Source organism: Tinamus guttatus, unplaced genomic scaffold (genome assembly GCF_059628265.1).
Source record: "Tinamus guttatus ecotype Peru unplaced genomic scaffold, ASM5962826v1 Tinamus_guttatus_pri_ptg000056l, whole genome shotgun sequence".
Classification (NCBI taxonomy): Eukaryota; Metazoa; Chordata; class Aves; order Tinamiformes; family Tinamidae; genus Tinamus; species Tinamus guttatus.
The window spans coordinates 183,282-211,023 of NW_028288590.1; the positions used below are offsets into that span (position 1 = coordinate 183,282).

The 27,742-nt window shown below is 48.7% G+C and overlaps 1 protein-coding gene across 4 annotated transcripts; it reads left to right on the plus strand.

The window, feature by feature from the left end:
* Positions 1-237: 237 nt before the first annotated feature.
* Positions 238-27,166, plus strand: PUF60 (poly(U) binding splicing factor 60). Of its 4 annotated transcripts, XM_010223519.2 has the most exons (12): positions 238-291; positions 7,962-8,071; positions 12,348-12,443; positions 14,098-14,187; positions 15,221-15,271; positions 19,166-19,327; positions 19,828-19,920; positions 20,448-20,661; positions 20,990-21,180; positions 24,450-24,585; positions 25,057-25,292; positions 26,733-27,166. In XM_010223519.2, exons 3-12 carry the CDS (start codon positions 12,366-12,368, stop codon positions 27,030-27,032), a joined length of 1,551 nt encoding a protein of 516 aa, XP_010221821.1. In that variant the 5' UTR covers positions 238-291; positions 7,962-8,071; positions 12,348-12,365; the 3' UTR covers positions 27,033-27,166. The 4 variants fall into 4 exon arrangements, with proteins under 4 accessions (XP_010221821.1, XP_010221820.2, XP_010221822.2 ...); XM_010223518.2 differs by lacking the exon at positions 7,962-8,071 and having other exon boundaries at positions 251-291; XM_088540126.1 differs by lacking the exon at positions 238-291 and having other exon boundaries at positions 7,843-8,071.
* Positions 27,167-27,742: the final 576 nt, after the last annotated feature.

Consider the following 27,742-nt stretch of genomic DNA (forward strand, 5'->3'; position numbering starts at 1 on the left):
GGAAACGGGGCACTCCGAGCTGGAAACGGGTATCAACGACCCACTCCAGATCCCACCCGCCCCTCAAGCACCGCCCGGAAGCGGAAGTAGCGTCGGGCTCCCGCCAAAGCCCGAAGCGCGCGAGGCTCCGGAAGTCTCGCGATAGAAGCTGCCATCCCCCCCCTCCGGCCGGGCAGCGCGATCTCGCGAGAGTCCCCCGTTCCGCGCGCGCAATGGTAAAGCTCTCGCGAGATCCCTGCGGCAACTGTCGACGGGGTGGACAAGATGGCGGCCACGACGACCATCTCGCTGGTGAGTGGCGGTGCCGGCCCCGCGAGAGGGCTCGGCCGTGGCGCGGCCCGCAGCTCAAGGCGGCCCGCGGTGTGGCGCGTGTGAGGCCGAGCGCTCTGCAGCGGCCTCGCGCCGAGCGTCCGTGCGGGGCCCTGCCCTCCGCTCCCGGCGGACTCGTTGGTTCGGGCCGCGCTCCGCAGCGGCGAGGCACCGACGAGCCCGCGGTCCTTGCGGGCTGCTGCTCCGCGGCACGAGGGGCTCGATGCCTGCTGGACGGCCGTTATGGTCGCGTTTGCTTGATGTGAGGAGGTTCCGTATGTTGCCAACATCCCTGGTCTTTATTGTTAAAGTAGTTGGTTGTGTTGTCAGGAGACTCTGGAGGCTTCGTTTGAAGGTAATGTAAGAAGGCAGGAGGATGGTTTTATTTTGGATAGCTTCTCCGCCCCGCCTCCCCCCTCCCCCGGCCCCCGCATTATGTATGTATGTATTTATTTATTTCTTATTTGTGGGGTACCCTTAAACGGAAGAAACTACTTCCTTGGGTCTCTCTGGGATGCTTCCGGGTCCTCTTAGGACGTTATTTCTTCATATGTTTATTTCGATCAGTTATGAAGTCGTGCAAAATGGAGACAGAAAACCCTCGAGGGCCAAGTCTCCAGGAAAGGCAGCCTGCAGCACCCCTGATAGGGTAGTTGTGGGTACTGGGAAGCTGCAAGGTGACTTTTTCATAGAAAATGTGAAAATGTTGATTTTTTTTTTCATGAGCAGAACTAATTCTGAAGCTGCTGTGTTTTTCTTTACTCTTTTTAAACTTTCCTTTTAAGCTGTGAAGTGGCACTGTCGTTCATAGTATTTCTCTTTCAGTTTCAGAAACATCAGGGCACATAGTCAAGAGGGAATGTGGATAACAGGCTTTGATTCCCTTCTAGCCTCCGTGCATCCCGACCATTGCTGAGCTTGCAGATTTGCCTCCTGAATACTGGGAATTAATGTGTGACCATGAGAATGTGTGAGGCTTGGGAGTGAGGTGGTAAATGTGGTCCCAAAGACAGCTGAAGTGTCTAGGGAGTGTGAATGTGACTGCTGTGGCAAGATGCTGCTCTATTTGATTTATTTATTTTTAATGTATGCCATATAAAAAGCAACGCTCTGTGCATTTCAATCCCAGCCTAATTGGCTGCCTTTATAACACACGCTGCGCTGTTTCCCTGTGTGGAAGTGATAGAGTCTGAGAAAACGTTGTCAGAGTTGCAAGCCAGCTTACAACAACTTTTCAGTGAAGATATCTTACAGGAGAAAAAGACCTTGACTCAGAAATTTTATTGGGTATGTGTGTATGCGTACTCTGTTATAAATAGATGTGATGAACACTGTAAAATAAGCTTTAATTATATTATTTCTTTACAAATCTGACATTTGAAGTTAATGTTCTTATAGGCTGAGCAGAGGACAGTAGCTGCAAGGAGTTGGATTTTTTTTTTAATATAGCCAGCTTCCAATATCCAAATGTTCAAGCTTAGACCCCTTAGCTTTACAGAGTCAGCATGAAGTGATAATTCCCCTTCAGAGAGGTGTGACTGTGTCGCAGCTCAAGCTCCATACAGTGTTCAAGTGCGCAGGTCTTGCTAACACGGCTCTTACTGGCGCTGGGAGCAAGGCAGCACATTCCTGGGTATCCTGAGAGCCACCTGGGCTCTGTGAACCCCGTTTTGGAGCTGCTGCTTCTCGGATGGTCGTCGTGGCAGGAGCGAGGAGGTGGCAGCAGCCCCTGGGCGAGTTCGGGAAGGCAGCGGCAGGAGCCTGCGGTGGAGTGAATGGCAGAAGTCCTGGGATGCCTGTGGGAAGCGAGGAACAGGCTGCAGAGCTGGAGTGTGCTGCCCTATCGCGGTGGCACCAGCTGCCTCTTGGTTACTTGTGTCATTGCTGGCACGTTTGGGCAAGAGGCCGTAGCTGTCTCAATGATGATTCAAGAATGTAGAAGCAGCTTCTTGAATATAGTAAGAATGTGAGGCTCGATGGGACCGTTTCGTTTCACCTTCTCCCAGGTCAGGGGTTCTCTGGTATCTTGGGTGTTTGAAGGGTATGTAGCGATAGATAGCTCTCCAGGAACAAGAGTGCAAACTGACAAAGTTCTGCACCTTTTGTTTTAAACTTCAGGGCATGCTAAGCATCTTACATAGTGCATTTGTTCTTGCTGTTGTGGTACATCTCAGCGAGTTAAAAATGCTCCCCAAACCCTTAGTGGAATTTTTCGTCATCTCTGTGTTGGTTTTGAGAGTTGCCTTTTGGTCTGAAAGATCTCACTGGAAATGGGCAAGATGCATGTGAACATCCCGTAATGTGTTTATTCATCAGTGGCCTCGTGGCTGCGTCGTACCTTGCTGTGCTAAAAAAGCAGAAATGTGGTCCTAGCTTTAAAGTTCTGAAAATGAAGATGCAATTGAACGGCCCCAGCAACTTGAGCTGGAATGAGCATCCAGGGATTCCTTCCTTACACGTTCAGCACAGGAGCCTCTCCAGCTCTTCTACATCCCGTTTCCATGTCAGGAAGAAAACTGGCTGTCTTATGATATGGCCAAGAAGTAGGCCAGGGAAAAGTTCAAAACTTCCACAGTCTGTGAGGACAGTTTCAGCCTGTTATACATAGAGACAGGCTAAACCGTGAGAGCTGGGTACAAGTAGCTTTAAAGATAAAAACAAAGTCTTTTTGCTTGAGAGGAGCACGGGTCTGGAATTTAATAAGTGTAGATCTTGCTTTTAACTAACTTTCTGAAAGTAAATTTCAGGTATGGGTCCTGCTACTGTCCTGGAAAAAGTCAAATAGGAAAAGAAATAGTAAAAAAATGAAGGAGGGGGTGCTGCGAAAAGGAGGAGATCTTGCAGGGACCCTGAGGTGCCCCTATTAATGCCAAGTCAAAGGTGCGAAATATCTGAATCATTTCAAATGCAGCATAGTCAAGTACAGATCTACCTTTTATTGAGCCCATACATTGAATATATCTTGCGTGCAAGTCATTCAATTTGATTAGATTACAAGAGTGCCAGAGCCCTGGCACAGGCTGCCCAGGGAGGCTGTGGAGTCTCCTTCTCTGGAGATCTTCAAAGCCGCCTGGATGCCGCCCTTGCCCATGCTCTGGGTGTCCCTGCTGGAGCAGGGGGTTGTGCTGGATGATCCCTAGAGGTCCCTTCCAACCTCAGACATTCTGGGAGTCTCTGTGATGGGAATCATCACTGATGTAACCAGCTTATTTTTTCAGTCTCGCCACTGAGGAAAAACAGTGCTTCTTATTTGAATGTTAGATAGAGGCAGACATTGCAGCTTTAAAAAGTATAAAGATAAAATGGTTAAGTGCTAAATGATAGCGATAACAAAACATAATACAATAAGGGAAATTTTTAATCCAGAATGTTACTGTTGTGGCCGCCTCTGCTGTTGTCCTCAAGAAGCTTTGCCCGCTTTCCCTCGGCTCTACCTAGCGCACGTGTTTGGTAACAGTTGCCTGTGATTCTGCTGTCCGCATGAGCCTTGCACTGAGCCTGCTCCTTGCCTTGCAGCACAGGCAGGTTTCTAGCATGGCAACCCCTCTTCCTCCTGGCGCTCTAGCCCTAACAAATCTTCCTTGTGGGATGTGGTCTGTGCGTAGGAGCTCAGGCAGGCAGTTCAAGCAGAGTGCAATTCCTCTTGCCTCCTGTTGACATGTGTTCCCCTCCTGGCTGCCGTTTGAAGCCTGGACAGCTTCAGGTGTGTCTGAGGCAACAGACAACCTTGGTCCTTTTAAAAAAGGAGGAAAGGAGGAAGAGACAAGTTGCTGGGTTATCTCATGGTCCTGTCTTTCTTCTGAAACCAACAGCTGCCCCTTGGGAGGGATACATCAAAAACCTCCCGAATCTCCGTGTTGGTGTACGGATCTCCCTAGGATCCCAGTAATCATTAACCACGTAACTGTCTGTGAAAACTGCCAGACCTTGTAGAGCAAGAGCCGAGAACCTGGAGAGTCCTCCCGGCACCCTGTGTCCCCCTTGTGCCGTCCGTGCACCTTGTAGCCGTATCCTGACATGCGGCCTCTCCAGCCATTGATGTGGCACGTGTCACTGTGGTCGTGCAAAGAGCCTGAAGTTTGTCCTTTGGCGGCAAATCAGATTTTGATCCTGAGTAGGGGGTGTGTGTTGTTTTTTTGTAGGGTTATATCTTTGTCTTTAGTTACTGCACACAAGTGTGTGGACGCTGGCTCCATCAGGACGGTCACGCTGTCAGCGAGAGGACGCGAGTTGTTTTTGAAAAGCGAAGGAAGCACCATCCCTCATCCCTGGTGTAGTTAAGGAAGGCACTACTGTATGTTGTTCCCGGTACAGGCTTTATCTTCCCCAAAAGTAAGTGTTTTGTCTGCTTCTTACCAGTAACTGTTGGGATGGTATTATTGTACTTTAGAACAAACTTCATGAGCATTTAATTGGGCAGGTAAGGGGAAACTTTAGGGTGAAGCTTGACTACGTCTAGAAAAAGACCTAACCAGGAGGTGCTGGCAAGCAAATCTGTAGCCTCTGCTCCTGGTGCCGTGACTAAGTGGCTGCCCGAGATATTCAAGGCCAACATGAGACAACACGAGTATTTTAGCCAAGGTGAAGTAGGGATGAATAGCAAGACTTCCAGCCATGGTGAGAGCCTGAAGTCTAATCTTGGCATGGGAAACCAAAGAACAGGCTGACATGTTCCCCAGTGTGTCTCCCAGCTCGCTGCCCGCTCTTAATAACCACGTGATAATGGCTGTTCCTGTTTAGCCTCTGGAAAGCCTCTCAGTAATTGCAAGTTCTATTCTTAAGGCCTTGTGGCTGCTCTTTCTCTGTGAGATGATCATGTGCTGAGATGTGAAGCCTAACTGATGTGTGGCTTCTAGGGTTGCTTTTGTCATTACAGTGTAATACTGGTTCTATAGGCAATGGAGGACGAGCTGGGAAGTTGAAGCCAGGGAAAGAGAGGAGAGAGCCTGGCACCTTTTGCACCGTGAGTGTAGGAGGAGGAAGGCATCCTGCAGAGACATCCCCAAAAGCAACGTGCCTCCTCTTGCAGGCTTGCTGAAACCTTGCTGGCCACATCGGAAAAGCAGGAATTACTGCTGGTTCTTCTGTTGTTTCACTCTTGTGTTTCCGGGAGATATAAACATGCTCAGTTTTGTAGCTGCTGAACTAATCCTTCAGTGTTTTTGTGAGCCACATCCACTTGGACCTTACAATAGCAGAAGCAGCTGGTCTTCAAAATTAGTAGTAGTAGTTTTGCAAGGGTTATGAAGAGCAAGTTTCTGCTTGCATATTTTTTTTTTCTTCCTTGACATTACTGAGATTGCTTCATCTTTCCATTGCAAGTTGTCTTTCCTTTGCAATGCTGCGCTTTGGTATAAGGAAACTGTAGTATGTAGATACTTCAATAAATTACTTGCATTATCTGCAGAATTGTCTTCTGAAACATTTTACTGATCAGCTGTCTTGAGGGGAATATAGTTTGCTGCAGAGTACTAAGTTATTAAGAAGTACTACAGGAGAATCCTGCATAGATATTTTCAGTACTTAACATTTTAAATATTAGTGTAAATTGCCAAAATATTAATACAGAATTGTAACTTAGTAGTTGTGTGCAAGCTTTGAGGTTTTTGAGGAGTGTTAGCAGCACACACACATTCCTCAGCAGGAAGACACCTCTCAGCAGCAGGCAGAAATTTTGAAGGAGTTAGTAATAGCAGATCCTCTTCAGATGTCTCAAAGCTTTCCTTAAAGAATTGTCCCCTCACAGAGCTTAAATTTGTATTGTAGAGATGGATGTGTATGTGTGTGTGTGGTGTTTTTTATATAAGAATCTGGTGAACATGTTCAATGCATGGTGATGTTGTGTACCCAGGCTCACAGCCTTTATTAAGTGGAATTGAAAAGCTCTCCCATAGAAGTTAATGAGACTTTTTTTCCTTTGGGATCAGTTTTTGAGACCATAGTACTGCCCATTCAATATGTCACCTGTAAGTAAAATGAAGTACAGTTAAGCCAGCCAGATAGGAGCTATTTGACTGTAGTGGTGCTGCAGTCAACACCATCTTTCTCAGTATCGTGGTGTGATCCTTGCCTGTGCTGAATCAACCCTGGGGTTTAATGTACGGAGAGGGCTTCTTGAGCACTGGTAGAAGGCAGATTGTTTGTGAGATGGTCCCTGGTTATTCTTACCAAGCCTTTTAACGCGGCACATCCCAACTTCCCGCAGTCGTCTTGGGCGCTGCTTGCAGCAGCGCAGCTCCCTCGGCCGCCCTGCGTGCCCGGTGAGCGTCTCGCTGGCCCTGCGCTGAGCTGGCTGTGCTGCACCCCGCTGGGCGTTAGTCCTCTCCAGTGCAGGATGTGCTCTATGGCCTCCTTGGATTCCCTTAGTTTCCCCTTGGGGGTAAGCTCTTCCCTAGGCCTGTGACACAAGACATCGAGTGGCAAATGTCACTTTGGAGCCTGGCAGTGTCACAGACAAGGATTACACCTGACCCTTGCTGAGAGCAGGTAGGTGGTGGAGAGAGCCTGTGGTTTACAGGCATCCTCCCTGTGCCTGAAATCAGGCGTGAGCTCCTGATCGGCACTTGCTGTGGTGCCTGCGCTGGTGTTGAGTATGGAGGGACTCATGGAGGATACAGGAATTGGAGGAGGAGGTGGTGGTCAGGGAAGCAGTGGATCCTTCGCAGGGGAGAACACATTTGTGTCTTCGTGCTGGGTGTAATCAGGAACAAGGGGACCACGTGTGGCTTGATTTACTCCAGCGCTGTGTTGTGGCTGCCAGGAAAAGGCAGTTTTCTTCCTTTGAGGAGTCCGAAGTTACGTGGGTGCCTGTGATTCCTGGGCTCTGGATAGATCAGGGGTGATGCGGAGCACGTTGCACGTAGGAATGTGACACAGAGCAGAATGATTTTGTTTCCCAATGCTGATCCCTTTGGGAGGAGTTCTGTCAAGTGCAGTGGGAAGGCATTGCAAGGAATGGTTTCAATGGTACACAGCTCACTTGTCTGCCTGAATTTTTAAGAATTTTCATGTTCTTGGAAGGGTGGGGTTTTATTTTTTAATAAAATTTAGTATTGTGGAAGAAATGAGGTATGATACTGGGCAGCCTTGTCATATGCCTCATCATACGCCAGTCATTCAGCCTAATGAAACTTGTCATAGAATCTCCTTGCTCGTTTAAGGGTTTTGCTTACTTGAATAAGTGACCGTTTAAGTAGCTAGTGGGTTTACAAAGTTATGGAGGTTGCAGCTGAATCCGTGAAGATGCAGACATTATATAGGGCCCAAATTCTTCCACGTATTTATATGCATGTGCATGACTTTTCTCTGTGGGTGGGGAGAGAAGCAGCCTATCGGGAAGATAAAAGCCCTGCCTTTGACCTGGCGCTCGGGTGCTGCCGCTTCCAGCTCTGCTACTCTGAAGTTTTCTAGTATGAAGGGGTTCAGAAGAAGGTCCCCAAGCGCTGATGCTAGAGCAGGGATTAAACTGGGTGTATTCTGTCTTAGCTGAGTGCTTTTTAAGAGAAGCTTCTTGTTTTAATGGCTTCAGCAATATCATCAATACTTTCCCCGCTCTGTCTTATTGAATCTTTGTGTTGTTTGCTGCTTGTGGTTATAAAATAAACAAGACTCTATGTTTTTCTTTTTTTCTCTTGTGTGTGTTTATACTTTAGAGAAATTCTCATCCATGTAATAAATTCCCAACGAATGTGCCTGAACTCTTGGGAGTTCAAACCACCTTAAAGGGCCAACCAACGCTCAGAAGCAGTGCTCATAGCAAAAGGTATCCAGTTTCTATTTATTTCCCTTTTAAAAGAAGCTCGCCCTCTTTCTCTCTGTTCTCTTTTTTTTCTTGCTATTTTTCTTGTTTCCTCCTGTTTCAGTGTGTTAAAATAAGGCAGTTCTCAAAGTCTGTATTAGCATAAAGCACCAACTGTTTTTCAACAGTTACTGTTACGCTGCTGCTTGGCAGGCTTGAATTAATTGTAAGGTGTGGTGAACGTTTTCTCGATAGTGTTATTGTGCTAGATGCAGTAGCCTCCGTTTATTGGGAGTGATGATAGAGATTTTAATTCTATTCTCTGCTATTTAGATACCCTGGAGTACCAGAGGGCAGTAGTCTGCCTTGAAGAAACCCTCATTGTTAAAAGGTAGTTGGTGATAAGATTTTAATATAGCTGAGCTGTTGGTCAAGAAACAAATGTATCTGGTATCTGTGCAGAGGATTGGGAGGGCCGCCAGCACAGAGCGTGGAACCAGCTTTGGGATGGTCTGGGTTCTTGGATACTCTGAGTTGTGGCCGCTTCACCCTCCTCGCATGCTGGAAATTGGATGCTAGCAGCCAATGTTTGGACACTATGGCGCTTCATGAGCTCGTACCACTTCCAAATTGCACTGGAGATGTACACATGGGTAATATTCTCTGTTGCTTCTACAAATCAGATCAATCTACAGTCATTGGAGTGGCTTCTTTATTGTGAATGCTTAAACTCTATATCCTTTCCACTGCATTTCTCTTGCCCTAGTTTTTAAAAAGTTGAGGGGAAGTAGAAGCAGCAATAGACAAACCTAACTTGTTTCTGCTTGTTTTTTGAATTGTCAGTGGAGAATGGACAAAACGGAGTTTTCTGGAGCTGACTGTAGAACAGCTTATATGTAACGTGTGGACATAGGGGAAGGGGAGGCAGAGACTCGGACTGAAAAAAATGTAGCTGGTTGGTTAAGAACTTGTATGACTTAAACCTTTTGATAGTTGAAACTCCTGATGATGTAATGAGTATGATGAGGATGTAGTCCTCTGTCCTTGATGTTCCTGGTGACACAGGTTGCTGTTGCAGTGCTGCTCTGGGTCACTGCAGGCATGACATGGTCTTGGCTACCTCTGTTTCTGTTTGTGATCAGCAGCTTGGGATTGGCTTGTCTGTTTTTCTGCTGTGGAAATGTTGTTTACATACAAACATGTTTGTATGTTTAATGTGGCTATGAATTTTATCTTAGGGGGACCAGTAAAGTACTGCAGCGCTCAAACACTGTGTCCAGGTTCTTGTATAATGGGGTTTTGTTAGAAGGGTTTTTTGGGCACCTGCTCCGTGTTCGCTGATCCTAGAAAATGCTCAAAGGTTCCCAACAAGGAACTTGACACCTTGAATGTGCAAGACTGCAAGTCCCAGTTGTTGCTGTAAAAAGAGAGTAGGAATGACCTGGGCTGTGTCTGTGAACATCAGGAGCTCCTTCTGCAGCATTCTTTGCTTCCAAGATAGTGGAGCGCCTAATCCCTTACAAACACAGTGAAGAACAAGCCATCCGCATGCAGGGGACACTGCTTCAGTCACTGGTACATGGGCACAAATCTGGCAGAAACTTTTCAGTAGGAGATGTACTTAAATTCTTGTGTTCTGCTATTGAATGTTAATTTTTATACTGATGGTGTTCACAGGCACAGTTGCAAATTCTATTCAGCATACTAAAAATTGTTATTTAAATATTTATCTGTGCTGGTATCTTAAGTAGTTAACTTGATATCTTACATAGTTAACTGTGAATGCTGGTTTGAGTGAGAAGATGACTTCTGCTTTGGAGGGATGATATTGACAGAACCTACATGAATAAAAAAGTCTCTATCCCGCTACTTTAAACCAAGAAGGCAGCAATCTTGCTGTAGTTTCCTCCTTTGTTGCAGCCCTGCTCTTGCTAGCCTTGGCCAAGACCACCAGAAATGCCCCTGGGGTCTCGCTGAGCAGGAAGATTTCCTGATTTTCTGCCAGTCTCTACTGTATTTTGATGCCAATTAAAGTAGTGAGAAGGGTGAGGGTCCCACAGGGCACAGTCTGTCTGTGCAAAGCAGTCCTACTCTGTGTCCCCACAGCAAAGGGATTCAGTCCTATCCCAAGTCTATGTGAAGAACACTCTGTAGAGAGGATACGTCAGTCACTGTCATTTAAGCAAACCACTTGCTGGCAGGTCTCAGTATAGGGAATGATGGACAGTGGGATGGCAGGTACTGAGCTCAGTATGTGTGAGGGTGGGCTGCCCTTAGCTGTTTCCTTCAGGCAGCAGTTGAGCATTACCTGCTTACAAGGAACATGACTCATATGCAGAGCTTAAAATAGACAAATGGATTAATGAGCTGAGAAGCAGCAGTTAGCATGGGGCTGAGGCTGGATCAGGAGCACTCTGGGCAGGCAACAGGTCATCAGGAGGGTAATGTGGAGCTCCAGGCTGGGATCCCTGCTCAAAGGGGCCAGAGCTGGGGTGGTGGCCTGTGGGGACCTCTCTGGCTTCAGTGCGGAGGGATTGTCCCATCTCAACTCGGCTTTTCCAGGTCTGTCTTGTTGTCACTGTGGCCAAAGCAGGGCGCTAAGGAGGCCTTGCGCTTGGCCGGGGTGTCCTGCGTCCCAGCCCTGCATTGTAGGGGAATATCATGGGCCTGTGCCCCCAAGATGTGTCCTGAGAATGTAGAAGAAATTTCTGCTTTTTTGTCCTTTGTGCTGCGTTTTGCTTATTGAACTTGGTAGTTTATGTTATAAAACTTGCTTGTTTATTTTACATCTAAATAATTACCCTCATTTGGGAACACCAGGCAAATATGCTTGAGCTCCATCTATATTTAGGAGGTGTCTATTATGGAAAGAAATCATCTGGTAAAATTATCTTTTAATTGTATTTCACTCTTTCCTTTCCTGTTACAAACCAAACATCTTGCATATCAATATATAGAAAGCGGATATGACAATACCGTAAGAGAAAAATGGATTCATGGGCTTGCCTCTGGTTCTGGAGGAGACGGATGGCTGATCCGCGCCGTGTGCCACCATGGCACACGGGGAGCAGGAGTCGCGCTCGTGTCCTCCAAGCAGATGTGCAGCGCATGGCTCCTCTGTGGCTGTGTTTGTGCTTACACTGCCAGCCCCACGAGCGCTGTGCTGTGTCCTGCCGTTGTGCCGTGTCCCGCTGAGAGGGGCAGCAGCCTGTCTGTCCTTGCTGCGTTTTGCCCCTCACTTGGTGCAGGGTGAAGAGGCTGCACAAAGGACACAGTTTCTGCACGAGCATGCTGCAGATCCTTTGCTTTGGAGAGAAAGCTGAAGATGTATCTGAGAAGCTGCGTGTGGTTGTGGGTTTTTTGTTTGGCTTGTTTTGTGTGGATTTTTTTTGTTTTGTTTCCTCCAATCTCAATTTTGTTCATATAGTAGTAAAATTGTAGTATTATTTTATCTGGAGGTGATTAATATTTTTTTTCATAACTACTTCTGCCCACAATAAACTTTAATGTGTTATCTGGGACTAAGTGTGGTGTAAGCAAATGGCTTGTCCTGAGTGGCTGGGAATCGGACTAATGGGCATGATAGCTTCTCCATGTGCTCAACTTCCCATTCCTCTGGTATTACCCTTTCTCCAAGTGACAGTTTGTTGTTGGAATGCCGGGAGAATTGTTGTCATTTTTCCATTCAGGTTGTTTTCCTGTAACTTTCTTGTTACTGAGTAATTGCAGAATTACTGGACAACTAGGGCATCCATGAATATTGTTTAATGACAGATGTCATTTTGTCTGGCAATTAGGTGATAATATTTTGGGGATGCCCAAGACTGAGCGTAAAGTTGGGAGGTGTTTACCAGGAAAACCCAAGCTGCTGAGTTGTTGATGGCTGTGCTCAGGAAACCTGCCGTTACCCAACGCGGTAGGAATATCAGAGCAATCATATTGCGGGAAGCTCTTTGGGGGAAAACGTGAGCATGAAGTGAGGAGGCCAGCGAAGAGCCAAGGCTGGAAGGGAGCAGTGTCTGTGGGAGGCTGCGCTTCCTGAGGCCGGTCTGCGGTTTGGCATGGGCCAGGCACGGCGTGGAGTCAGATTGTACAGCTCATTGGCATAGCGTCTCTATTGGAAGTGGCTAGAGTATTAAAGAACAGGTTTGCATGTACCGCTAGTAAGTTTAGGGAGTTTTTCTGAAAAAAAAAAAAAAAAAAATTGACATCCTAACAGTAAGTGCGCTGAGCTTCTGGGAATAAGGAAATTGAAGCTTTTGTAAAATCAAATTTTCATAAGTATTTCTTCTTTTCTCAGGGTACGGAGTCCATAAAGATGGAAAATGGACAAAGCACAGCAGCTAAACTGGGGCTTCCTCCCCTCACACCGGAACAGCAGGAAGCTCTCCAGAAAGTGAGTGAAGCTGATGTATATTTGCTTCTTAGCACCTTTTTAATTTTGATTTTATTTTATTTTTTCCATTACTGCTTATTATTGCTTTTTTAAAAGGAAACTCATCTGCCAAGGAATATGTACCGGATACTGGCCATGCTGCGTTTAGATCCACTCTTTTAAACTTGTGCCCCTCTCTTGTTTATTTTGGGAGTTTGTTGTTGCTTTTGGGGACAGAAGAGGGAGTTTGCGTGGGGTGTAAGTCAAAATCAAAGCAGGTGACACCTTGAGATCACACTGTGATCCTGAAAAAATATGAACTGCTGCCAAGTTACTGCTAGGAGCAGCTTGTACTCTGCAAGGTCTCTAATGCTCTAGCTGGTCTTTGGTTTATCCACACAAGGACACACTGCAAAATATCTCTGCTCGTTTTCCCCATGTGCCTTTCCCCATTGCTGTACAGGGATCCTATCGCATGCACCGAGCATTTTCAACTCCTTTGAGCCAGGTTTTATCTAGGTAAACGCTCAGTCCAGCTCTGATTTCTGGTTGTTGGTCCTGTTTTCTAGAGCTGTGGGGAGGTTACTGCTGACTTCTGGCTCACTTTCCTCATGGCAGTGAGTGATGCCTGGCTTATGGAGAGCAGAGTTGGGAGAAGAGGGAGAAAAACAACCTCAGGGGTAGTGGGAGCCGTGGGCCAGGTGTCCTCTGTGCTCCAGTGAGGCAGGCAGCGCTTCTCTGGGCAGGCTGGCTGCGAGTGTTCCCGTGCTGCTGCAGCTGCTCGTGTGTGTTTGGCTCGTGGTGTGAAACGGCCTCTTTGCCTCAGGCTGCTCCATAGCTGACGGATGTAAATCCCCTTGTCCGTTTCCAGGTTTCCGAAGCAAACGCCTCAAATCCACCGTTTAGAGCCTGCTGCTCCCTGGCACCCCCCAAACATGTACAGCCATGGAAAGCAGGTGCCCGAGGGGTTGGCCAAGTGTGTCCGTGCTGTCCGTGAGAGCAGGCACACGTGCGGGTTTCCCTTGGCAAAGAGCCTCTGGATCCACGTTGCTGGGGGTTAAGCCCAGGTGTTGTCAAAATTTTGGAAGGCTGAATGCAAAAGACATTCCATGTGTGTTGGCAGGCCAGGAGCTGAAAAAGGAGAGCTGGAGAGTTTTAGTGAGCAAAAGCAGCGGCTCTCCCACTTAGAGCAGGCCAGATGTGCTAGGGAAGGGTGGGTGCCCGAAGCTGGGCATGGATGTTAGGAGCCCCCTTCCCTTCTGTTAGAACTTCTTTTGTCCAGATGTTCTCTGAGTGGAAAGGACTTGAAGGAGGCTCTGTCCTGTCCTCATCCCAGCAGGTAAGGTGCTCTGGTGGGTCTGAGGGGCAGAGGGAGGCAGAGGGGAAATGCTGAGTGTGTCATGCATGCTGCTTCCCTAACCTGCGCCTGCTGCAGACGTGAATCCCTCCAGTCCTCTGCCCAAACACTGTGGTATATTTCAGGGCTCACGACTCCGAGACACAGACCGAGATGTTAGTAAGACGTTGGCTAATGTACAGTGCCCCAGTGCTTGGGGCTGGAGCCCTGGAAAGCACCGTTGGCCAACAGTCGTTTGGGGAGCTGTGTGTGAAGTCAGATGTCCTTCCCTAGTCTGTGGTACTGTCCTGTGGCTACAGAGTCTGTGTTTCCTTCCAGGCAAAGAAGTATGCAATGGAGCAGAGTATCAAGAGCGTGCTGGTGAAGCAAACCATCGCCCACCAGCAGCAGCAGCTCACCAACCTGCAGGTGAGAGCCTCTCCAAGATTCTCCTTTTCTTCTTACTCTCCCCAACAAGGTGGAGTTTTTTTGCGCTTAGAACCAGAGCACAGCCCTGAGGTCTGCCCGGAGCCAGGTACTTGTGCTTCTCTTTCCACAGGGAAATTGAAGTTTGCTGTCTTCATCCCTCCAAGAAATACACTTTACTGACTCATGCAAATTGCCCCAAAATTCACATGCTCAAAAAGTAAATTTTCTTAAGAATTTCTCTCCTGTTTGAGATGAATTTTGTCTCTATTTGGCTGGCTGAATGCTTCTTGAAAAAGCAGAATCCAATCCAAAGAACCTCCTGTGGGTTCTGTGTTCCGCCCACGTGGTGTGTGGGGTTCTTGGGAGCTTTTCACCATCTTCTCCCTGTGACGAGTGGGTGCCTGTCTCACTTTACTGACAGTGCTACCCAATTTTCTTGCCCCTTCTCCCTTGCACACTGGCAATTTTACTGAGATGTTTGCTTGGCCATTCCTGCTAATGCTGGAATGCCTCTCTCCTTAAGGAGAATCCTTAAACTGTTCAAGTGTCCCTTCCTTCAGAAGTTCTTTGGGACATATTACTACATTTACTCAAAGTTAAGAAGCCCAGAATACTGGGTTGGCCGCTGGGCGTTTTTAAGCAAAGCGTCAGCGTGGATGTGCTTGCCGCATTCGGCAGCTCGGGCCTTTCCGGGCTGTGCGTGTTTCTGAGTGGCTGATGTGGTCAAGGGGCTCCTTAAAATGCTGGGGGTGATCAACGACAGTGGTTGCAGAGGTTACTATTGCCTTGAGTCCCCCTGGGAGAAGACCCTGCTTCCTGAGGCAGTGGCAGCAGCACAACTCCACCCTGGCCTGGTGGGACTGGCACCTGCAGGGTCCCCGCGCCGGATAGTCCTTGGGACCAGGCAGTGAGGGGCGAGGAAGGAGAGGCCTCTCTCACAGGGTCCCTGTGCCGCCGCTCTGCTTGAGTTTTTACAAACAGCCATAGTATGCTCAGCTCCAACAGACTGAACTCTGTCTTTACTGTCTTTCAGATGGCAGCAGTGACAATGGGCTTTGGAGATCCTCTCTCACCTTTACAATCGGTCAATAGACATATTCACTTCTTCTTGGGCACTTTGTCTTAGTCAGGGCCTAGAGTGGGGAAGAATGTAGTGGTAATACAATGTTCTTAATTCAACCCAGCACAACCCTCCCACATACTCACCTGTTATGGACAAGCACAACAAGCAGAGGCAAAGTGTAAACTCCCCAGAGGAAGACCCTGGGCTGGGCAGTCTGCTGTGGCACTGGCAGTCGGGGCCTTGGAGGCAGTTGGCAAAGCAAGCTTTAGATTTCGAACCATTGAACACACCCGTGAAATTGTGGGAGCTGCATTTCTAGGGATGCTACAGTTCTGAGGTCCTGACCTAAAACTAACTGCCAAGGTAACTCACAAATGGGTGACTTCTTGTAACGCAAACTGACGGTACCAGAGACCTGGCAGCTGCGGCGCTGGGGAGGACGGGGGCGCACAGGCTGGCGGAGCACCTCGTAGCGCAGGGCGGTTCTTGCTGTGCATGTCTCCAGGCTAGGTCTCACAGAACGTAAAAGCAGGGTGAAAGTAACAGAGCTGCAGGACTATTCAGGGAACCTGTGCAGTCCTTTAGTGCTGGAATTGCTATTCAGACATTGCAAAGGACTTAGTTATCTGGGATTAGGACTTAGTTATCTGGGATTATCCAGTCCCTCCTTTTTCCTAGGCATGTTGGACAGTGGCCCCTGCAAAAAGTGCAGAAAACTCCACTCGGCCTGCAAAGGTTCAGTTGTAAATATTTTCCATCTTGCTGGAATACCATGTGTTTGACTGGTATAAAATGCAACTGGAGGTCTTTAGTTTTAGTGCATCTTTCACTTGAAATAGTCACCTGGTTTCCCTACTTTAACACTGCAACAGCAGGTTGCATGTCAGCAGGGGAGCTGAAATAAAATTTACCATGGCATGCAAGTTTGGAATGGAGTAGGATGCTTCTCAGTATGAATTTGGCACGAATGGTTTCTGAACCCAACCCTGATGCCCAAGAAATCCAGCTAGAGACCTAGGTGCTTATTTAACAACATTAACTCCACGAGCTTTGCTCAGTTGTTTTTGGCAGCCTGTATTATTCACACCCGGGCAGCAGATGGAAAAACAGGTACTGATAATGCAAAAGGAAATGTTTAAATTCTTATTAGCCATCAGGGCACAGTTAATACTGTAAATTCTCCTAAGACATCCCTGCCTCCATAAGGTCAATGTCCAATGCCAGTGGGATGGAACAGAGGAGCAGGAGTCTTCTCTGAATTGCTCAGGGGAGGTACAGTTGGGCATAGCTACGATACCCTTTTCTCAACAAATGCTTTATCCTCAAACCCCTCAGGAATGTCTAATTATGAACAGAACTATGAACCTCTGTCCCACTTCTTTTTTTTTCCTGTTGACAGGATTCATAAATTCCTACATGAAGGAAGTGCAGCCTGAACTTCCAATTGCAATATCCTAGTGCCTATGATTAAAAAAACTATCTACTTAATTCTCCAAATGGTACAGCTTGAGACTTTCCATGTTGCACCAGCAAGATGAGCAAAATTTCCTGTAATCGTTGTATTAAAATTGAAGCCTGGGGTGATGTTTTTGCATCGCCTCCTTCATTTAAAGCAGCATTCAAAGATTATGCTTTAATTTGTACTTAAAATAGCCCTCTCTGCACTTAACCAACAGCAATGTTCTATAGATAAAACATATGGATACAAACATTGCTGCCTTTATGAAGGTAGTTGATACCTTAAACTCTGCTTTAGAGGTGGAAGAGAGGGCCAGAGACCAGCTCAAAGCTACTGAATGTGGCTAGTGCAAGCAGTGAGATTTCTCTGCATGAGTTTTTGCCACTTAGTCCTGTGCATAGTTTGCAGGTGCATAGTGCATCACTCACCAGTAGGATAGTAGTTCCTGTTAGTCCACATGTGCCTCTAGTCCAGGTCAATTCTGACTTTGATGGGTCCAGATTTCTAATATATTGCAGGTGTAACAGATTCCTCCCAAGTCCACACCTGCTTTGATGGGATCTGGGCGGATTGCTCCCATGGGAGAGGATGAAAGCCCCTTTCTTGCTACAGCTGCAGTGATAACTGAAAAGGGAGGGCTGTCTTTAAGTACCCTGCAGGAGCAGGAAACCCCTCTGCCCAATGCGAGGCTGCAGTGCTTTGGCAAGGAGCCCTCTGAGGACAGGACTGCCTGTCTGCTGCAGGCTGTGGCACCAGATCCGCACCAGCACATGGGGGCAGGACGGGGGTGGCTGTGACACCTTACACACAGCTGCACGGCACTGGGTGCGGGTCCTGGTTCTGCCCTTTGTGCACCAAAACTGGGAGGGTGTTGGAGGACCTGGGAGACAGCACAGCAGTCCTGTGTGTGTGCATGTGCCATAGTCCACTACAGAGCTATGGGGAGAAATGGGTTTTACTTTTTATTACTTTTAATTGTGTGAAATATTTAAACCTAGTCAAAAGGCAAGTTTAATATCCCTTCAGGAGCAGCAGCATGGGCTGAGAACCATTCCTGACCACGATATCCCGCAAGGTGGAATAGCAGGAGCTGAGCCCCGTTGCCTGACAGTTCCCTCTTCTTCCTGTGGTTGGTGCCAGCCGCACACACACGTGTTGTGAGGACCACAGTTCCAGCAGGCGCAGCTGCTGCGCGCACCCTGTGCCCAGCGCAGGGAGCCGTGTCCCTCGCAGGTGCCTCTGGAGCACCCGTGGCCCCGGCAGCTCCGAGCTCGGCTCCCAGGCCGCAGCCGGAGACCTGCTGGGCAGCGCTGGCAGGAGGAAGCTCCAAGCTGCGGCCGGGTGCAGCTGCATGGAGCTACGCGGAGCTGCGTGCCCCTCTGTGCCTGCTCGCAGCCGCCTGCAGCCCTGCTGCCCTGTGGTGCCTCCCCCAGGCCAGCAGCGAAGCCCAGCGCAAGCTCCAGCACACACGATAGTTCAGTCCTGCTGATCACAGGGAGTTGCTTCTACAGAGGCTTCATTTCTGCCTTGGTCCCAAGACATGCTGATAGGATATGCTGGCCAAACCTGTGATTCATTTATTATTATTTACTTATTTAAGAAGGCAATATTTTCCTAGAATAATATTTGTTAGGAGCAGCAACTATAGAATTGCAATATGGGGAATAATAATTGAAGGGTACTGCCTTGGGGGATATCTGCTATAGGAAACTTCTAGGTTTGCCTTGCAAGTGAGTTGTCAGGTATATTTAGGAGAAAAAAAACAGAGGCATCTCTGCACCAGGAGTGCTAAGGGCAAAGTCCCTGGGGGCTGCACAACCCTGTGAGCTGGTAGCAACAGGCAGTGATGAGTACTAGCACCATGCAACTAAGAGATTCCATTTGACTGCTTGTTTCGTTCTTGCTTTGCCTTTGATGTGCGTGTTGAAGTGGTGCCTAGTACTGGATCCTGCGCTGCCCGGGGAGGGCCAGGCCGGGTGGCGGGGGGGGACAGTACCGACTCCAGAGCCTTCGGTGCCGGGAGGGGGCGGGGGGCTGGAACCGCCCCTGCGGGAGGGAGCGGGAGGGCTGCGGACACCCGGTGCCGGGATGCTGGCTGCCAAAGGGGGGGTAGGAACGGAGTTATTTCCTCCTCCTGCAAGTGTTGCTGGAGATGGGGTCGTGCGGGCTGGGCTAGAGCTGAGCAGCGGGGCTGGGCCAAGGCTGCTGGGGCGGCAGCCGCAGCAGAGGTTGGCTGTGCCCGGGGAGTCACCTGCACTGTCCATCCGCTCCAGCAGTCTGCACCGAGCAGGAAAAGACTTCTTTATTAACACACACGTCCCTGGTGTGCTGCAGCCAGCAAGGAGCTGCCTGCTGCTGGGCCTTAGCTCCCGGGAGGGAAGCAGGAGGGGAAGGAGTTGTCCTGGCGTCCGTGTCCACCCGCCAGCCTAACCAGCCAGTTCTTCTTTCCAATACAGATGGCAGCGCAGAGGCAGCGCGCCCTGGCCATCATGTGTCGCGTGTACGTGGGTTCCATATACTATGAGCTGGGAGAAGACACCATTCGTCAGGCCTTTGCCCCCTTCGGACCCATAAAAAGCATTGATATGTCCTGGGACTCTGTTACAATGAAGCACAAGGTTGGTTTATGGTGCTCAAACAATGTTTTCCTTTTATCCACAAGGCCCTCCTGATTATATGCAAGAAAAGAGCCTTTATCCTTGGCCTGAACTAGCCAGTGGGCTGCCGCAGGACCTGGCCTTTCGCGTAAATGTTTGTGGCCACCCACTGAGCTTGCCTGTGGTGGGAGCCACACGCGTGAGGGGTGCTGAGCAGTCCTGTGTGCAGGGGCCTGTCCCTAGGCCACTGGGTGTAGAGACTGTATGAGTCTCTATACACGTTGCACCTCTCTGTACCTCTGCACGTACTACATGAGCATGAGAGACTCGGGAAGCAGGTGGCCGTGGGTCTGTGCTTCAGCCTGCAGCTTTCTGCTTTCTTAAAAATTATCTACGGAAGTGTCTCCTTAGGCCACGATAACTGGAATCTGGTACATGGGGACTCTTGGCTGCATTAGCTGGCACTAATTTGAGACAGCCTGAGATGGGTGTGATTCAGTGAGAGTGTCCTTCTGTTCCAGGGTTTTGCTTTTGTGGAATACGAGGTGCCTGAAGCTGCTCAGCTGGCCTTGGAGCAGATGAACTCTGTCATGTTGGGAGGAAGAAACATAAAGGTGAGTAGCAGACATGCCTCAAGACTTATTTCTTTTTACTGTCAATAAAGTTTTTCATGGCTAGAAATGCTTCCCACAGCACTGTGCTGTGGAAGGTGACCTAGAATCTGTTTCCTGCTGGACCTCTGTTTTTGGTAATCTTCAGCTGCATTCTGCATGTCTGCAGAGCTGTTTCAAAGCAGTTCCTAGGAGCCCTCACAGAAGGGCAGGAAAGCTTCATGTCTTGCTTTCAGCATTGTTCTCACTTTCTGCAAGTTGGCCTCTGGTAGGTGAGCAGAGAAAAGTGCTTGCTTAGAAAAAACAGGGGAGAGAAGGCAGCCTGTTGAGGCCCTCAGTGCTCCTGGAACGCCCTGTAGAGTGGGTTGTGTCCCAGAGCGGTGAGTCCCTGTGCTGCTTGCAGCATTACGAGGGGCTGCGTGGGCCGAGCCGGCAGTTCTGCAGCCGTCTCCGTTTTTGTCTTTTGTGTGTCCTGACAAGTCCCGATGCCGCTGCTCCGAGCACTCATGGGCTGTTTGTTTGCTCTGCAGGTCGGAAGACCGAGTAACATAGGGCAGGCACAACCGATCATAGACCAGCTGGCAGAAGAGGCAAGGGCCTTCAACCGCATCTACGTGGCGTCTGTGCATCAGGACCTTTCAGACGATGACATCAAGAGCGTGTTCGAGGCCTTTGGAAAGATTAAATCCTGCACGCTAGCACGGGACCCTACAACAGGAAAACACAAAGGCTACGGTTTCATTGGTAAAATGGCTTTCTGATATTCATTATCTTCTTTGTTTGTTTTAACTCTAGTGGAAGAATTACTTCAAACTGCAGAGCAGTAACACGTCTGGGGGAGGACCTGTGCCCGATCTTAGAAATCTAATTAGTTGAGATATTTTGCTTACTATTCTTAACAATGCTTGCATAGTCAGAGGAATGAGTGAACTAAGAAGTGAAGGGCTTCTCACTGGAGCTCTAAGTGGTCCTATTCTTTTCTTAATAAATATAAGTCTAAGTTGTCCGGTGACAGAGAGTGATTGAGTTCACAGGTTCAGAAGGTCATTTGCAGGCGTTTTTCTCATTGCAGAGTATGAGAAAGCACAGTCTTCTCAAGATGCTGTTTCTTCGATGAACCTCTTTGACCTCGGAGGGCAGTATCTGCGAGTGGGCAAAGCCGTCACTCCCCCGATGCCCCTGCTGACGCCTGCCACCCCAGGAGGGCTGCCTCCAGCGGCGGCTGTAGCTGCAGCAGCGGCCACAGCAAAAATCACAGCCCAGGTAAGGCCCAGGCTCTGTCATTCTGTGAAACGGATGGGTGTTTTGGTGCTGTTAGTATCGAGGATAGCAGCTCTTCCAGCCAAGTATTTGGTAGTTCTAATGACAGCTGCATCCCCAGCATTTCACAAAGAGAAGCTTGTCTAGGACACTTGTGGAGGTGTGGAAGAGTGTGTGATTGGACCTTTAAAGAAATGGGTGAGGAAGGTTGGATAGGCATTAGCTAAAATTAGCTAAATAGTTAAAAGCTAAATAAGTAGTTAAAATAGTTAAAAGCTAAATAGTTCAATAGCTAAAAGTTAAAGCTAGAAGTTAAGTACTTAAAAGCTAAAAGAATGTCAAATAGTATGTGATGGGTGGGTAGTAATGAGGGCAAACAGTCACCTGAGCAGTAGAGTTGTTGAAAAGATCCTGCCTGTGGTAAGGTGAAAGGCAGCTCTAGTGGCTTTAGGCTGTCCAGAAAACAGGTGCTGCAGCGATGGAGCAGAACTGAGTATTGAGGCAGGAGTTCTCAGACTAAGTCTGCTCAGAGACTGCAGTGAGAGGTAGCAGAAACTCCTGCCCGTGACGAGGAGGAGAACTGGTGTCCAAAGTGAGCCCCTGTATATGTGCCTGTTTTCCTTGCCTGCAGGGAGTCAGGACTGCTCCTTTAGGGTAGTTCTTGTACAGAGTAGCTTCAATTAAATGCAGGCCCTATCTGCATATGTTCTTTAAGGGCTTTGTGGTTTCAATAGAAGAGACTTGTGAAATTAAAGCAGCTAATCAGTAACTCGGGTGAAGAGTTCATGAGCACCAGAGGGAAGCTCTAGGTCATAGATACAATTTCGCCTGGAATTAGCATGCTGACCCAGGAAGAAGGGAGTGTCTCCGTCCCTCAATAAAACTGTGAGTAGAGACAGGTACTGAATAGCAGACAGCTATACCTGACAGCCACTGTTCAAAAATCAGCCTTACAGTGCAAGGTAAGAAGCTAAAGCTGCTAGAGTTTCTCTTGCCATTTAAGTAAAAAGTGTGGCAGCTAGGAAAGACTGAACTCAAAATTACAAAAAGCCTAGGCAGGGAGCTAGAGGTTATGAGGTATTTTTCCTTGCTTTTTCAATCCTCAGTAGAAGTGGAAGGCACCATGGCTAATGAAGCGCTTGGTGTTGCTGTGTTCTAAATAGGTGTAGAGCCCAGAATTTGTCATGCATGTTCAATGTTGTATATTTAATGGAGGGTTGTTTTCTTTTTAGCTAATTCTGTCAAGTCAGGGCTGTTGTTGCATGACTGAAAAACAGTAAACATGACACCTGTGTTGAAAATGTTATGGAAAAGATGTGGCATCTACAGACTTCTCCTGACTCTAATGGGAGGGAAAGATGTAAAAAAAAAAAAAAAAAAAGTGTTGAAGGAAGGACAGAGGTTAAGTAAAAACATATGGAATGTATTTGAGTGTTCTAGGGGGAATATCCGGATGGGTGATAACTTTCTTTGAGTCCTACCACTAAATTTTATTAGAATAAAAATGTACTGCATAGTCTGCTCAAAGCTCAGAACATGATTTGCTAGAGACCTATACGAAAAGCTGTTAGGCAAGGCCACGGCTATTGCATTGAATTTGAGATGCATGAATTAAATGAAGAAAGAGTGAAAATGAGCTGTGCTGGAAGTTGCTTGCCCTTCTGGTGGAATTATTTCATGATTTATCTCCACTAATACAAACATTAGCCATCTCAGTCCTGGAATTAGAGCTCTAATGAAATTTGTCAGTAATACAGAGATGAGATGCATTGTAAATGTAGAGGAGAAATGGAATATCGCACAAAAGAAGTGAGATCCTGAGGAATGGAATCAGACTGTCTGTGGAGTTTACTAGTAGAATACAAGATACTGCATTTAAGGACCAAAGCCTGAGAATTTCTGCTCCGTTATGGGAGTTTATAGGAGGCCTGTGCAAACAAGAAAAGGATTCGTAAGTGTAGTTTGTTGTTAAACAACAAAAAGTCGAGTCGTGATCCTAGGATATATTAAGCAAATTATTTAGTAGTTTTATAGAAGTGTTATCATTTTAACAAAGTCTTGATCTAGAATATTTCTTGGATTTTGGCCATCTAGAGTCAAGAGTCTTATTTGGATTATAGAGAAGGACTGCAACAATAAGGGAAATGGAAAACCTGATAAACAGTAAGGAACTAGAAGAGCTTTCCTTGCCATAAATAAAAGTTATCCTGAGAAGAGCATCAAATTATTGATTGAATTCAGTCCATATGGAGCGAAGCAGGTAACAGGATGGGAGAACAGGTTCAGACCATGTGAATGACAAGAAATGGCTATAAAACGCCTTAATTATCAAAGGTGGAAGTGTGAAGAAAGCTTCCAGACATGAAAAGGGATGAAACCCAGAGAGGCCTTCCCAGGCGAAATGGTGGTGGCAGAGCTTAGTTCTGTGGCTGTCTCAGGAACTCGCTGCCATGAGCCCTGTCTGCGGTTGCTGTGATGATGAAGGCCAGAGCCAGGGCTCTGTGCTGCTGCTGCACCTAACTGCGTAAGGGAAAACTGCAGAACCAAGAAGAGTGACCTAAGCAGATGTCAGGATGTGCAGCTTTTGACAGCAGCAGCCATGCTCTGTGCCCTCCTCAGCCCTTCCACTTACATCAACGTTTGGGGCCACTCTGTGCTTTCACTCAGATGAGCGATCTGATCCTAGGCTAAGCCTTAAGGAAAAGTCAGGCCAGAAGAATTCCCAGCCTGGTCCTTCACACAGCCCCAAGAGCACCGAGACTGTCGTCAGAAGGGGTGGGATGGGAGCTCCCATCGGTCTGGTTCAATGCATTAGAATTCCTTAGCTCTAGTAAGAGCTGCTGCTGCCTGCTGAGCTGTTCAGCAGAGCCTCCCTGGGCTGTCCACTGCGTCCGCCTCAGAGCACTTGTTGGAGGCCCTCTTGAGTCTAAGAGGTTGAAACAAGGAGCAGTTCCTTCTGCTCTGGAACTGCCTGTGTTCCCACAAGCAGCGATGGAATCCACTGCTGTCCCGTTCAGGAGTGTGCCTGGCACCTTGTCAGCATGGGGAAAATCTGAAACATGAGAGAACATTTTTCTTCCAGGGCTTGATGTCTGGTGGTTACTGTGGTGGCCTGGACAACCGATGGGCTCTTTCTTGCTCCAATGTCACTGCAGGGCTGCCATCCCCAGGACCTGCGAATTTAGTACTTCAATAAATATGAGGAGAAAGGGGCTGACATAGTCCATTGTGCACCAAAAGTGTGCTATGTGCCTTTTTTGTTCCCCTTGCAGGAAGCGGTGGCAGGAGCTGCAGTTCTTGGCACTTTGGCAACTCCTGGGCTCGTCTCTCCAGCACTGACTCTGGCGCAGCCATTAGGGGCGTTGCCACAGGCTGTGATGGCAGCACAGGCTCCAGGAGTCATTACAGGTGGGTTTGCCAGTCGTTTTGTCACGTGTATAACTGGTAAAAGTGCAGTTCTACACAACTAGAGTCACAGCCAAGGAGGATGTGGAGCTGAAATTCCCCTCCCTGCCCTCCCTTGTCAAGAACTTCTCTTTTTTAATTTATGCAGCATAGCAGGAGTTTATTTTGTTGTGTAATAGATCTGAGAGGGACTTGAGCTTTGCAGCAGAAATGCACGGCACCGTGAGTGAAGGTGCAGATGGTTATTGCTCCATGCAAGATCTGCACGCTGCTGTCTCCTGTCGGGACAGGCATACAAGGTGTGTGGGGAGCACGTGCCCCGTGCACTGACCAAGCAGCTGCTTAAAGCCTCCTTGGCCGCTCTCGGTTCAGAGCAGTAACATGGATTCCATGCCCCACCCCCTCCTAGCTGGTGTCTAAGGGCTGCAAAACAGGAGTTCTGTCCTTAATGCTGCAGGGTTTGTTCTCTTACAGGTGTAACCCCTGCTCGACCTCCCATTCCAGTCACCATCCCACAAGTGGGAGTTGTTAATCCCATCCTGGCAAGTCCCCCAACGCTGGGCCTGGTGGAGGTCAAGAAAGAGAAGGAGGAGGAGGAGGTTTTCCAGGAGTCGGAGCGGCCGGAGATGCTGAGCGAGCAGGAGCACATGAGCATTTCGGGCAGCAGCGCCCGCCACATGGTGATGCAGAAGCTGCTCCGTAAGCAGGAGGTGAGTGTGTCTGGCTGCCCGAGCTGTGTGCGGCACTCAGCACACGAGGCCCTGGCTCAGCTCTGTCTCAAGAGCTCGGCAGGCCGTCGTGCCATCTTCCAGCAGCAAATACTGCAGATGCCCCACAGAGCTAGTGTAGGAGTATGAACACTGCCTGCTCCTGAGCTGCCTGTGATGGTTCTTTGCTGTCCTGCTTTGGGAGCTGCTGCTTTTGAGTTTCTCCAGGAGTGCTGTCCAGCTGCTAGGGCAGAGGCGGCTTCACTTGCAGGGCCCTCTGATTTGACCCTCTGTTCACTCACAGTCATTGAAAGGCCATCTTGGTTTGCTCTGGCTTGTAATTAAAGATGCAAACCTACCACCTTGTGCCAAAGGCAGCCTGTTTTCGAGCCTTAAAAACGCCTTTTCCCTACAACCTCTTACTCTAGGGTAAAACTCTGAGGTTCTTACAGGAAATGTCACGAGATGCAGCGAGAAAGAGGACAGGAATGTTGGGAAGTGGCAGCCAGTGTCTGTACAAACCTGGCCGGACACTTGTTCCTGTGCGTGATCCAGATCCTTCCTTGATGCACAGATTTTCTGAGCTCTGGCACTGTGTAGACCCTTCACCTTCCCTCTCTGTTTGCCCTGCAAGGATAGTGCTGACGAGCACTTCATAAGAGGATGCTCCACCCTTTGCTTTTGGGTGGAAATCAGCATTATAGCTGCATCTCCAGGACTTTGACTTTGCTGCTAGCTTTTCTGTGTCGCGAGTACCTTTCCCTAGGAATCCAGCTCCATTGGTATATTCGAATGAAGAAAGCGTTCAGCAGCATCAAAGAGAGTCTTAAAATGACACCCTTCTGAAAGGCGTTTGGCATTCTCACTGCAGTTCTGGTTGTGCTGCCCTTAGTAGGCCCATAGGGACACTTAAACAGGTTTATGTGTATAAGAACTGGTCCAAATGGCTTTAGCATGCATGTAGCACACAGTATAATGGACTTGTATTTAGTTACCTCCCTTAATGGTGGTGTCTGGTCAGCTGCCAAAGGGATAAAAGAGCTGGTTAAACCTTCCAGTGTATGCAGAGATTAAGGTCAATATTCACCAAAATATATAACAAAATTGCTGAAAGTTATGAATCAAAAAATATCTGGATAGGAGCAACACTCAAGAAAAGAACAAAAAAGAGGTCTTTGTATCCCTTGTGCCTCACGGGTGGGTCTAGCAGCACGAGAGGTGGCACGTGGAGCATTTCTGACTGCAGTCCACCACAGGGAGGCAGGGAGAGCGGCCTGTGCTTCTGGTGCCTTTGGAGAAATTCACTTGTGTCTGTGCTTTCAGTGACAGCACTGGGCTGTCCTGTGCTGCTCAGGCCTCTTGCTCACCTGCTGTGGCTTTGCAGATCAGCCCCGGTGTCTCGTGGCAACATCAACTCACTTGTCCTGTTTCTTCTCTCTGCAGTCAACGGTCATGGTGCTGCGCAACATGGTGGATCCAAAGGACATTGATGATGACTTGGAGGGAGAAGTGACAGAAGAGTGTGGCAAGTTTGGGGCTGTGAACAGGGTCATCATCTACCAGGAAAAGCAGGGAGAAGAGGAGGACGCCGAGATCATAGTCAAGATCTTTGTGGAGTTCTCCATGGCCTCCGAGACGCACAAAGCCATTCAGGCTCTGAACGGGCGCTGGTTTGCGGGAAGGAAGGTGGTGGCAGAAGTGTACGACCAGGAGAGATTTGATAACAGTGACCTGTCAGCATGAACTTCACTTGAAAGAGACTTCTCCCCTGCCCCCTATGCCTGTCTGTTTTTTTTAGCCATGTGTAAAGGACGCCCCAGGGTGGGCGCAAATCTCTGTGATGTACTTTTAGTTTGGATAAAAGCGCAAAGAAAGCCCGTGTGCTGCTGTGTGTGTGTGTCTTATGGGGCTGGCGTCATGACGTCCGGAGTGGAGCTTGGGTCCTGCTGCCCCAGCCTGGAAGAGGGGCCAGGGGCCCAGCCAAGGGCTCCTGCTCCTGCCTTGCACAGTATTGTGACTGCAGAGCCCCCGCTGAGCTCCCTTCCACCCTGGGGGCTGGAGTAGCCATCATCACCGGAGCTGGGTCAGGAGCGGTTGGAGTGGAGCAGGCAGTCCCTTCCCGCAGTGCTTCAGGCCCAGCTGGGTGTGCTGTGTGGTCAGTGGTGGCTTCCTGCGGCGCAGGGTGGTTGTCTGGGGTTGGCTGGAGCCTTCCCGGAGGGAGCGGAGCAGCCGCGTGCTGAGCGGCCGTCTGCGCGCGGCAGCCGAGTCCGAGAGACGCCGCGCTCTGACCTGTACGGAGGGCGGCCCTGCGCTGGCAGCCGCTGCCTCGCTCTGCGGCAGAGAACGGCGCGTTTCTGCCGGCGCAGACAGGAGGGTAGCGAGCTGGGCCTCCTCGCAGTGATTACAGCCAGCTCGTCCCGATACCGAGCTCGGCCTCGCAGCTCTGCTCGTGG